This window comes from Protomyctophum bolini (genome assembly GCF_963924005.1).
Source record: "Protomyctophum bolini genome assembly, chromosome: 8".
In the NCBI taxonomy this organism is placed as follows: domain Eukaryota; kingdom Metazoa; phylum Chordata; class Actinopteri; order Myctophiformes; family Myctophidae; genus Protomyctophum; species Protomyctophum bolini.
Window position 1 is genome coordinate 16,700,543 of NC_137869.1, and position 13,640 is coordinate 16,714,182.

The 13,640-nt window shown below is 40.8% G+C and overlaps 1 protein-coding gene across 1 annotated transcript; it reads left to right on the plus strand.

The window, feature by feature from the left end:
* Positions 1 to 380: 380 nt before the first annotated feature.
* Positions 381 to 3,154, plus strand: barhl2 (BarH-like homeobox 2; the record flags this gene model as incomplete). Its single annotated transcript, XM_080770419.1, has 3 exons — positions 381 to 954; positions 1,721 to 1,940; positions 2,839 to 3,154. 3 exons carry the CDS (start codon positions 381 to 383, stop codon positions 3,152 to 3,154), a joined length of 1,110 nt encoding a protein of 369 aa, XP_080626545.1.
* Between the last annotated feature and the right edge of the window lie 10,486 nt (positions 3,155 to 13,640).

Genomic DNA, 13,640 nt, shown 5'->3' on the forward strand with positions numbered 1-13,640 from the left:
GCAAAGAGGAGCGTGATGTTGAGGAGTTATCCCTGAGAATCTCTCTACACCTCAACTTTAACACAAAGTTCAATATACAAAACAAAAGGACGTGGACTACACACTATACAGACGCACTTGCTTTTGCTCATTTTCACTGAATGTAACGCAGCAGCACCTTGGACCAGGCGATCTGCGCTGTTTTGCAAACGTGGATTTAGTTTACTTTCCCAAGATTGTTTCTTTTTTATTTATTTTTTTACCTACTATATTGTTCGCTTTACTTTTACGTGATTAGTTTTCTTATTCTCTATTAAGCTATTGGACAGTTTAATCGTTGCAAAGGAGGAGACGCGCGCTTCTCGATGTTATTATGAAGACCTAATCACTCCTTTCTTAATATGGAAGGATCCAGTGGGTCAAATTTCGGAATAGACACTATTTTATCGAGCGCATCTTCTGGCAACCCCGTGCTAATGAACGGAGACTTTCGTCTCGGCGGCGACAGCAGGACAGCGGATTTCAGGAGCCTGGCCACCCCGTCACCATCATGCTCGGACATAGACACTGTGGGGACGGCTCCCTCGTCCCCCATCTCGGTCACCATGGAACATCCCGATCCGCATCTGGTCCAGGACAGCCTTCAGCAGCATCACCAACACCATCACCACAACAACCAGCCGCAGAGTTTGCCGCTGTCGCCTCAGCATCAGCAACCGCTCGCCGGGGCCGGCTGTGCCCCGAGGACTGCCACCTCGTCCTTTCTAATCAAAGACATTTTAGGCGACAGCAAACCCCTGGCAGCCTGTGCCCCTTACAGCACTAGCGTGTCCTGCTCGCCCCATCACACACCAAAACCAGAAAGTGCCACGGCTCCGGACGGGTTCAGACCCAAGTTGGAACAAGACGAGAATAGAAGCAAGTTGGACAAAAGAGATGACATTCATCAGAGTGAAATGAAATGCAATGGCATGGGTGAGTGAATCTAAATTAAATTCTGTTTTGTATCAATTTTAAAATAAACAGCTATAGGGGTTTATTTGGATAAACATTTTATCCAGATACAAATATATCCAGATATGGGTGGAAGTGGATTACAAAATAAGCAATGTTTTTGGGCAGTAGGCTATATATTTTTTTAATACTAGAAATCTAGATTAATTGAACAACAGCAATATAATAAATAATAATCATAGTAATAACAATAACGGTGTAGCTCTTTTAGATCTATTTTATTAGCATAATAGAGCTGAAAACAGATGTAAGCCTGGTGATTTTCCCCGCACGCAGGCCTCCCTAGTGGGTCAATTAGAGAGATTATTGTTGTACCTAGAGGGGGGATCATGGCGCGCTGAAAAACAGCTACAAATAGAGATGGATTGACATATCGATTTCCCGTTATCTGGAGAAAGAAAACTGTAGGTGACAAATATACAGCCCACATTTATTTTTATTGCCCTTGGTTTGCTTTTGCACACGTGCCCCAGCACACTTTATTGCACTAAAGGCCAATTTTGTAAGACATTTTTTTTTCCTAATTCAGTAGGATCATGCCTTTATATTATGATATTAATTTAATATTATATGCAATGTCCATGTTTTTACATGCGATTTTACAACAGAGAAACAATTCAGTTTGGTGCTTGGTAAATCTACGTTACCAAATATATTATATACAGCCAGTATTGAATTGAACCGTAGCTTATACTGATCTGCGTGTGTTCCTTCCACTATACTATAGAAGAGGGTGATCGAGAGATCTCCAGTAGCAGAGACAGTCCGCCCATAGGACGGTCGAAAAAACCCCGCAAAGCGCGGACGGCTTTTTCTGACCACCAACTCAACCAGCTCGAGCGAAGCTTCGAGCGGCAGAAATACCTCAGCGTGCAGGACCGCATGGACCTGGCCGCGGCCCTCAACCTGACCGACACACAGGTCAAGACCTGGTACCAGAACAGAAGGTATGGACATCTCCCTCTTTCCCCCCCTTTATTGTTTTTACACACGGGGATTTTATTTTTAAACCAAGACCTGAGGCCGATTCCATGAACGATTTAGTTCTAAATAAAGATTACGGAAAAAAAAGAATTGTAAAAAAGAAAGAAAAACAATAATAATAATAACAAGTGTATTAAAGTGACCTGTGAATATCACGTCTGCATGGCTATTTTTGAACAGCCAACATCAAATGGCTTTGCCAGTTTTATTTTTTATTTTTATTGAGGCCTGTCGGGCTTCACGGATGACTCAATGATCATGTAATTACAAACAATTTGCAGCACGTTTATATGAAAAGCCTATAGTAAATGAAGAGATTATTGTTTGCTTCAGGTGCTTTAAAATAATTAGGCTATACCTAATCAATTAATACATATTTTGTGTCCCTGGCATCGAGAGTCAAACAGTTAAGCTCATGTCATATCTGATGTTCTCATTGATACCAACCCCTGGACTAAATTATATATTAACTGGATATTCAACTTTTTTTTTTGTTTCAGACTATTATTGTTATTTTATTATTGTTAATCTATATATGTTTCTTTGAGAATTTGTTAAAATAATTGCCGGAATGAAGAAAACTGCGAAACCGGACTGCTTAAATGAAACGTTAATTAAATAAAACTATAATTTAATCCACGCGAAGTTATTTTGTACAACATTGCAATGAAGGCGCACTGTAGTTTTAACCAGTGCATATTTTCCCTTCATCTTTCTTGCTTAATTGAACATTAACCATAAATCTGTGCTTCCGATAATTAGGCCATAGCCTGCTAATTAGCGGGAGGGAGCGTTTGGGGAATTTGCGTTTGCCCGAACCGATTAAATAATTCATTTGTTGTATTTTGATCTGGTTTGCAGAACGAAGTGGAAGCGACAGACCGCGGTCGGATTAGAGCTACTGGCAGAAGCGGGAAATTACTCGGCCTTACAGCGAATGTTCCCGTCGCCATATTTCTACCATCCGAGCCTGTTGGGCACCATGGACAGCACGACGGCGGCCGCCGCGGCCGCAGCCATGTACAGCAGTATGTACCGGACTCCTCAAGCGCCACATCCTAGTCTCCAGAGGCCTCTGGTCCCCAGAGTACTCATCCATGGCCTTGGGCCGGGGGGGCAACCGGCATTAAACCCACTGGGTGGTAACCCCATGATCGGCACACCGCACCCGCGATAATAGCGCCATAACCCACCCCCCGCAAAAAAGACGATGATCAGAAAGAAAGACACTTTGTTTGAGCACATGCGACGTGAGTAACTGCGTCGAACGAACCATACGGGGCAGGACTTCTCGAAAAGACACTTATAAAAGACATTTTTACAAGACTTAAAGGAGGTATTTAATATAGGCCTTTATAACGAACCGCGGTCCATACAGAACTATACATTAAGGCCGTGGCAGGAAAAAAAGGACTGTTCATGTTCTGATTGTCTGTTTGTTTGTCCTTTTGTACAAATACATTTAAACTAGCAAATAAACTTATAAAGTTTATTAGATGGAGACGAACAGAATGAATAAAGAAAGAATGATACTAAAAACATCTGAAACTTATTGGGATTGTCATTTTGTAAACTTTATTTTGGATGCACACGAGGATCCTTTCAATTGGATTAAATCTAACGGAAGCAAGCTCACAACATTGATCACTGATCAGAGCTATATTTCCCCAAGCCTTTAAATGAGTTAATTTATAGCCTAAATATACAACAACTTTATTTCAAATGTTTAAATTTACTTTGCATAATACATAATGATATATACGTATAGGCTACGTATAGTTCAATAACAGATTTAAAACAAATATAGGCGTATATAGACATACGTAAAGAACAGTTTAAATCTAAACCGAAACAGTCGTTTGGTGTTGACTGTTGAAATGGGGCAGTTTGGGTTCGACGCTGTTGGTTGGTATATTGGGATTGGGAATGTGTCCTTGGTTTAGCAGCTGTTCTGGGAACAGACTCGGACCACAGTCTCAGACAATAGCCTACATTTCCCATGCAGTGAGAGCGATCAGGGGGTTGAGGTCCTCGGATGAAACATGCTTGGTTGGTACAGACTATAGAGATAATCCGCTCACTCTCGATAAAACCGGCAGCTGGCAGCATGCAGTGAACTTCGAGGACGAAAGTTTTTGAAAAGCATTATTACACTTTAATGCTTATATCGTTCTACTTCTCAAAATATGACATTCATACAAGCATATAAATGATCCAAAACGTCTTTAAGCTTATGCAGCTATATGGCTTCAATCGTTTTAAAATGTGCATAGTTTTCCATGGGTTTCCCACGCAGCCTTATTCCTTCAGTTTGGTTCGGCTGGTTATGAAGGTGTTTTTTCTCCCATGGAACAAAATAAATAAATACAATAAAAATCAACCAACCAGTATAAGGCTATCGCCTGCAACGCGGGACTGTAATTAAAAGACGTTTGGTGCTATTTGAGCCTATATGTATAAGCACTTGCCCTGGAGAATATCGAATGAGGCTTCATGTGAATTCACAGTGGAAGTGCCTCGGGGCACGTTTGTTTGGCTTTCTTTAATTCGTGGACCGTTTGCTGATTTCGCTGTTGTGAAAGTCTTGATCGAGCCAAGTTGACCTTTGCTGGTCTGTGAAAATGAAAGCAACGCATAGCTTACAATGCTTCACAAGTTTATACAAAAAATATATAAATAAAATATGTAGCGTCAGCGTGTAGTCTATATTTTTACAGAGCTTTCCCCGAATTCGTGTGTGAAAGACAACGGGCAGATATGTTTATATTGCGTATATCAGCGCTCGAATTTAATTTGACACATTTTTGTTTATGCTACCGTGTCCATTTCAAGGTGTGCTTTTTTAGTTATAGTGTTTCACCAACTAATTTAATCACATGCACTATACACATAACCACACACACACACACACACACACACACACACACACACACACACACACAGCGCGTATCCCTTTAGAATGATATATCATCATTTCAAGGTTGCCTTTACGTTATTGTAAGCATCACAACAATTTCAGACTAATATGTTTGCTATAACCCTAAATATATTTGTAGCTTTTAATAATGTCTCGTTCCAGTCGGCCATCCCTTGGTAATGTTGTCCAACTTGTCCATATATCTAACTTTCCATACGCGTGGCTATGACTATAGGATTTCGATTTCAGGGTCAGTGCAATTTTAATTTAATTGGTGCAGATTGAACATTTCGGTCGAAAGGGCGCAGCTTTCAGTGCTGTTGGACCAAATAATAAGACGATCGTTTGTTAGGCAAAATATATATAATATAAAAACATGACTCTTCTTGGTTAGCCAATAGAAAAGAAACGGCAAACTACCCCAATGGTCCTATTTATTTATTTTTGTGGAATAATATTAGCCTTCCATATTACCCTCACAGCTACTGTCCATTAATGCGCCAGTGCCGACGCGTGTTGTTCATATGCATGACTTCTACAGCATTATTTATTTATTGCACTCTGCTGGTGGTGGGAGGGGTGGGTTGTGGGGGGTTGTACGGGCTGCAATTCATTAATAATATTCACACAGCAGCAGGCTGCCTACCACATAAGGCTATAGTATCCTACATATAGCCATAGCCTACCAGCTTAGCCATTTTACCCAATCAGATTACGAATACCGGTAAATCAACAACATTTTGATTTTAGGCTATATTGTAGCTCGCACAAAGCAGTTGAAACGCTTCAGTCAGTTCAAACTGGGCCACGCTGACTATGAGCTAAAGTGGCAGCGTGCAGGCTGTGTCACGCATGCATGCATTCTGTATTTATGACGGCATTCCTACACCGAATGTTTACAATGCCTAAATGTATTCGTCATTATTGTTTTCAGTAGGCAACATGCTAACCTGACATCTGAATGTCAGGTTAGTTAGTATTTCAGAATAATATAGTTTAAACAGCAGGTCTAAATACAAATTCTGTTCAGACATTCAGGCTGCATTCTGATGGCATCCAAGCTTTTTGTCTGCATATCGGCATAGGCTATACTCTCTTAATTTTGACACTGGACGGGGTTGGTAACATTGACCTTGAAGTTATGTCTCAAAATTGAGGAGAATCTTTCGAACTGGTTGAAAAGGCCAAATGCAATGAGTCTGATTTAAATGAAGATGATTAGGCCTTGCTGCAGAACAGATGGGCTAGAGAGAGCATTTTCAGCTTCTTGTTGCCTCAAGGAAGCTTGTTGAGCTCTTTAATTGCCACATTTTCCAACTGATGTAATGGTGGAGATATCTTTGTCATTACTATAATGAGGTAACACTTGTTCTCAGTGGCCTCTCATTATCACAAGTCTTACGTCACTCACTAAACACTAATTTAACCAAAGCCCCTCCCTTTCCGAAGATTGTAGGCTATTCTGCTATAGAACTTGGACACTTCTCTTAATGTAGGCTATAGCTATTCTTTGCTCCCCCGGCTTGGTGGAGTCAACACTGTCTGCAGATACAAATCCAACTGCACAGCAATTTGTAAGATGACCAATAAAGGTAGAAACCACATACTGTATTATGCTAATTTGATACATTTGATTTGTGTACGGTATATACACTATTCCTTTTCACCATACCGTAGGGCTATATAACATATTTTGGTAGCTTTTGCAGCCTTCATCAAAATTATGTAGTCTTGGCACACATTCTAGATCATTTTAGTTTCTATTTTAAAAAAAATAAAGTTTTGTGGCATTATTAAACATGCACACAGATTTGCAAGCATCACATTTTCTGCTTAAATATTGAGGAGAGACATTCAAATGTATTTGTATTTAAATTTTACACTTTAGGCATTTAGCAGACACTGACGCTCTCAATCCAGAGCAAGATAATACATCAAATGCATAGAAATAGTAATCTATAGGATCCTAGCCAAGAACATATCATCATTCTAAACAGTATAATATCGGAGAATCTATATAATCTGTACATTGAAACTATACGGCCTGGCATCTGTCTATCATCTAAATTACATTTTATCCTGTGCATAAGACTGCAATATTGTCAAAGCTGGGGCAAGTGCTACTTTATTTACTTGCATTACTACATTTTAGTTCTACAATATGTAGCCTACATTTAAAAATATATTAAATGTCCATATAATGTCAAAACTGATGCCTTGTCAAGGTGGAATTCTTGATATATTACTAAAATTAAGTTAAATTAAGAACAATTATTGTTTAATCTGTCATCTGAAAACTCTTGACCTAATTGACGCTTACTTAAAATGTAAAGACATACGTAAATATTAAATACTCTTGTATACATGCTATATGAGTTGAATTGAAAGTCAATTTCAAAAGATTATTTTTTGAAAACTGCTTTATTTACATAGGAGAGTGTGGATGCACAGGAAGCGGAGAGAGAGTTGGATTTGGAGTTGGAAGTTGGATTTGAACTAGGGTCCTCGTGACTCACAAGAAGCAGGTCAGTGCACTAACTGGCTGAGCCACCAGGCACCCAGAAAGTAAAAATGTAAGGCTTCAGAGGAATCCATCTCTGCAGATTTATAGGACCCATATATTTATGAAATTACTTTTAATAATGTGTGACAAGACAAGGTTTGGTCTCAAACTCAAGGAGGTTGCAAACTTAGCAGAACTTGAAACGTATTGTGAGTTTATGCTATATTTTTGGTGTGTGACATATGGCATGCAACCTAGTATCAGGCATAAATCTCCACTATGGATCTATTTATTCTGACCTGGTTGTATATCGCCTCTTGTTTTTTCAGAGGAAATTGAAAAATGCGTTATCAACTGATGCTTGAGATGAGATGTGGCATGAGATGACAGAATAATAATACAGAATAACAATTCCGGCTAAAGTGTGTGGCAGTGATGCTGTAGGCAGAAGTAACCATGCTGAACACACTTGTGGAGATGGTGCCTCTAACCTAAGACAGCCATTCATCATCCATTCTGCGTCCATCCCAGAAACATCCAGCTCACAGCCAAGCCCAAACTAGTGTGGTTTGCCTTCGACAGTCCCGCTGAATGATGCCGGAGCTGCGACATATCATAGTTTAAATGGCCTCATCATTTCAGCAAATCCAGCCAGTTTCCCTCTCCCTTTTTGTCAAGTGACAGGACAGCTGATGGCAGAAAAAATCCGCTACCTTTCAAGTTTCAAACCGGGCGCCGTCACATGCGACCGCACAACGGAGTAGAAAAAAGTCTGTCAGCAGTGATGTCAAAAGCTTCAATTTTTACAGAGCAATTAGGGGTTTCATCACAGCGGAGTGATGTCAAGATTCATTACAGCTCAGCAACAGCTAATTGCTTCAAGGTTAAAGTAACAGATCTGACGGCATTATATTTTAAGTGACAGACTCATATTCTGCTGGTGTTTCATGGAGCACAGCGCTGACATTAGGGGAAGTGTGGCTGGGAGGATGGGGGCTGAGAAGCAATTGAAATTACTGCACATTAGAATGGTGATTGAATAGAACAACAGCCTCTCTCTTAGGACTCTGCAGATGCTTGTGTATGGGTCTGTATATCTGTACAGGGAAACAAAGGATATATTATCATGCACTTTGCCGAGCATCTCTAAGCTCATGCGCTCACTTGCTGAACTGTCTCTTGGCAATTTTAAGCACTGACCCCATATCATGCATAAGGAAGCTAATTTTGGAGAAGACTTCAAACCTACCCAAAGGACTTGGCACACATAAGCAGGTCTGCACCTCTGTCTGATTGTCAAAATATTGAAAGCTGGCAGCACACACATGGCAACAATGAGCAGACAGCTCCTGCATTATCCTGGGGTAAGCTAGGCGTCTTTGCATTTACACCTATTCCAAATTAAGGAACCAGTTTAAGGAAGAAATTTAACATTTCTGAACGAAATGAATTATAGATCGGGGCGTCCATGCTGGGGAGCTGCTGGAGTCATTTCTTTCAAGTGAGCAGTTTACCCTTGGCTTTTTTCTCCTTTTAAAGGGGAATACCTGATCCTTTGAACTGATTGTTTGTTTAACCGCTGTTGGGAATCAGGATTCCCTGAGGTCTGAGCAAGTGTTGATCTAAGGTTGGATTCGAAATAGCCTAATGAGGAACTCTTTGGATAATTAGTGATAGCTGGAATGCTTGTGGATAATTTGAGTGCTTTGCCACACTGTATGTGGGGGAGGAGGGAGGGCAGTGGATCAGTAGGAGGGTGTGTGTGTGTGTGTGTGTGTGTGTGTGTGTGTGTGTGTGTGTGTGTGTGTGTGTGTGCGTGTGCGTGTGAGGTGGTGGTGGTGGTGGTGGGGGGTCGATGATGATGATGAAAGAACAGAAAGATCAGGGTTAATGAAAATTAGCATGTCAAGTTAGTCCCTACCTCTCTGTGTTTTTTTCCTCTCTCCTTTGTTCTTCTTAGGGACACGTTTATTGTTGATGTAACGGAACAATTAGCGGTGCGGTAGTGAGGATATGGTGCTGCTGGGGGATGACTTGCCATTGGAGCTGAAACTCAGTCGTGGTAATTAGAGTTTGTGAGGTGTCTGCTGGCAACCAAGTCCAGCAGGAAATGAGGAGATGGCAGCGGGCCTATGGGGACCCCCACTGTTGGCCATTTACTACTAGACGGTCGGAGACCACAAACAAGAACTGGGACCAGTTTAGGCAATCATACAAGTTTGGGCTGGTCTACAGTGAGTAAACCAGTGGCTGATATCCTCCCTGGTTCATACGACATGACGTGTGTATATGAGGATTCATATCGCTGACTGCTGTCGGTAGTTTGGGATTTATTAGCTCATATCATAAATATTGAGTAGTCATTATTCCAGTGTACAGAGAAACCTTTTGAAGGGCAAACCACATTTCATGTTTAATAAAGCAAAAAGCACAGAAGAAAGGCGTGCTCAAAAATAAAACAGAGGAATTGGATTTATTTTACCCATTCTTATGGAGGCCTATTATGTGATGCTTGTTCAAAATAGAAATAGTATAATTGACTAACCCCTCAAGTATTGTGATGATGTCATACAATATTCATAGCAGCAATGAAAAAGAAAATCTAAATGTGATACTATTTGTGGGCAAATGGAAGCAGACATCATTAACTACATGAACCCTAGCGTCCCTATTCTGGGTAATGTGCAGGATGTCATAATGGCACATTCGTCAAAAATACCCGATCTACAAGCTCACAATGTGTCACACTGCAACGTGTTGTGAGATTGAATTGCTTTTTTCAGAAAGAGATTTGGCGGGCACTCAGGTGGTACAGTGTTCCTGCCCACCACCACAGAGGTTGTGTTTCGAATCCATTGTGGTGCATCCGGCTTTGTCGAGCATCTACTTCTACACAATAACAAATGGCCCGTGTTCGGCGGAGGGAAGCCGGGAGGGTGAAAATTGTGACTGTTAAGTATTCCTAATGTATGTATGCCTATGGGCTGGGCGGCACCTGTCAGCAGGGAGTGGCTCTACGTCCTCCCGGTGGGGGCTCCTCACTGGCAGCTGAGGCAGTAGGATACAACAGATTTTTGTGTAGAGGGAAGAAAGGAGGGGTTAAAGTAGGGGACACTGGTCAGCGAAGTACATAGGGTTTAAGTGTCCCTTACATTGTATGTTTTGAATTAAAATGAAGAAAAAAAAATGTTGGGGGGTGTTTGTGTTGTGGGCTTGTGGCAGAGTTAATTTACTTTTTTAAATTAAGGCCGTCTCTGGATCGACTTTGTGAAGAGTGATGAAGCCAGTAAGAGCACTGGGAGTGTGAAGAAATAGACCAATAGGAGGTTTGCAGGTACCTGTGAGGTACAAGTATGGGCCTGCCTTGTGCTATAATGTGATTAAGAGCTTGGGCCAATCGTTATCGGGCCTCTGATGCTGTTGGTATTAGGCAAGAAAACAAGATGATGTTGATTGCTGCTGCATTCCCACATATTCTACAACACAATCAACTGCTGTAAAGACTGGAATGAAGCTTTAAGTATTTTTCATGAAAGCGTACACAGCTAATTCAATCCATTTGTATAGGTCCACAGGTCCATTTGGTTACATTAGTAAACTCTTAATAAATGGACAAATGAACACAGAGGATCTTACAGTGTATATTCACATATTGCAAAATTGTTAAGATTGTTGTTTTCAGCTGGATCCTCTAGTCTCCACTGGGTCCGTATATAGCATATTGTGTGTTTGTTGTATTTCTTCACTGCCAGTTGGAAATAAACAGCTCTTTTCCAGAGACAAAACTGTGCTTTCTCCGCATAAACTATGGGGATGCTCTTTTTATGAGGTTATTTTCCCTGTAGCTGCACAAAGCAGCCACCCCCCCAGTTGAAGCGATTTGCTGTTCACAATGCCTCAGCTTAACCAGCCAGGTCAGGTCAAGTTGACTCAGACAATGGAGACGTTAGTGTCTAACCCACAGCACAGAGTGTCGCAGAAACAAAGCACCTTGCTCCCAAACGGAGCAAACATTTCATCAAGTGGTGGAGTCTATATGTTTATTCTTTTCCAGTCTAGGGTTTCTCACCAAGCGAACTTTTGATACACTTGTGACCGTTATTTTCCCTTATCATGTTCAACTTCAATTTACACAAAGCAATGCAATATTAACACGTTATAGAATATTTTACATATAGACGATGAAACTTTCATTAACATAACATGTCTTTTGTGCTTTGCTTCATTTAATTATGAAAGGGGAACCCTACACTATAGCCTACTTATTTAAATGTTATTTTTTTTAAATGCAGATTTAGTTTTTCAGTGCAACAATTGTAGAAAAGAAAATCCTGCTCATTCCGGGACTGAGCATCACCAAGAGAAGTTGAATATAAATTTCACTGTTCAATTGCTACTTGAACAGTGAAATATTGTCTATATTGTCTATTATGCTCTGATATAAGCCTAGTGAGGTGATTAGGACCCATATCTCAGGATTTTCTTCTGGCCCCAGTCTGAATCTAGCAAGGACCTTCTCTCTCGTGAGTCCCTTTTAATAAAATACATAAAATCTATATCACCATCTGCAAAATATACATCATAATATAAATATGCTATCAGGAATTAATATTTTAAACGCACTTATTAGGGCTTTCGACCCTGTATTACAGCAAATACACAACCTAAGATTTGCCGTTTTACAAGGACTAAGATTAAGTACTACACTGCTGGATATGTATTCAAAGAGAATTGAGTGAACACCTACAACATACATTGTCCATACTTCATGGATGCACACATCAACACCTAGGGGAATTTCTATGCAGGGGTCTCCCAGCAGCATCCACCATTGCTGCATATCACGGTAGACGAACATCTGATTTGTCACATTTGAAACGCTAATGTTTAAACCAAAAGGAAGAGCACACAGTAATGTGTTCATTCATCTGCATAAACACCACCTGTCCCGGCACAGACAACTCCTCAAGCAGCGAAAGTTTAGTGGCAGCCCGCATGCGAGCCAATCAGTCAGGGCCCAGCTGTGGTTTTGCGAACCTGCATCGTTTTCAAGTGTCAGAAAGCACTCTCAGTATACGGTTGGTGGTGCTAGAGAGAGAACGCTTTCATTTCATGTCATCCGCCACTGAGACGAATAGGCGACACGATAACAAAAAGAAAACAGGGTGTGCTATCACGATTGACATCCAAAGGTAATTTATGCCGGCCCTTTATTTACGCAGGCAGCTCCAATATACACACTGAGAGTTGCTCTTGAAGGCTAATTTGGAGTGTATTTGGCATATTGCAAGCCCTCTCTCCTTAAGAATTTCCATCATTTGTCTCAGGCGTGAGCAATATGTTATCAAAATCCACAACACCATTGATCACCGATGCTTTTCTTTTTTTATTGTTACCATCCCCGGAACAGCTCCTTAGTGCCAAAGCTTTTGTTTGTTTTTTTCCTTGTTTGTTTGTTTCCTCAACACTGATACTGGAATAATACTGTCACTTTCTGTCTCGACTTCTTTCCAAAAGAGGAATATGGCGTGTTCCTCAAATCATATTTATAATGAAACAGAAAGCTTGCCTCAAGTGACACCTCTTCAACTGCATGGGAGGGACAAACCCTGGTGTTTCAGAGCGGTTAAAGATGTGAATGGCAGTGTGCATCATAATTATTTCTGTTGCTGAGTAGCACTTGTGACCGAAAGTGAGGTGTGCCACAAATGTGGCCTCAAAGGTTCCCCCCACACACAAATGCAATTCTATTATATATAGCCTTTGATATAACTAAGTACAGTGGAAATAATTTTCCTTTTTGTTCTTTTATAAGTGTAGTTTAGGTAATGGTCACTTCTTTCAAGTAACAGTAGTCCACTTTCAAGAGAACCTTTTAAAGGTAGAATTGTACTGTAAGTCGACTGTCGCCACCAAAATCATACGAGTGATTCGTAAGGAAGAAAGGGGCAATTAGAGATCATTTGGCAAAGAAGCTTTCGATTGCTTCCACTCTAGAATTCTCTGTCTTTTGTTGACCCCTTCTAAGAGCAAAGGAGGTTTCTCTGAGTAACAGGAAAGAGGCCACAGCCACAGTGCCTACTCTTTCATCTATCATTGTGAGAGCACAAGTGCCTCTGTCTACCAACCACTTTAATCAACTTAATGCAACTGATGCCGATTGCAGACTGTCGTCCTGAGCCTCTGGTCACATTCAAAGAGCCACACAGATGGACTGCTCCATGGTAGCTTTTCACAGAGCTG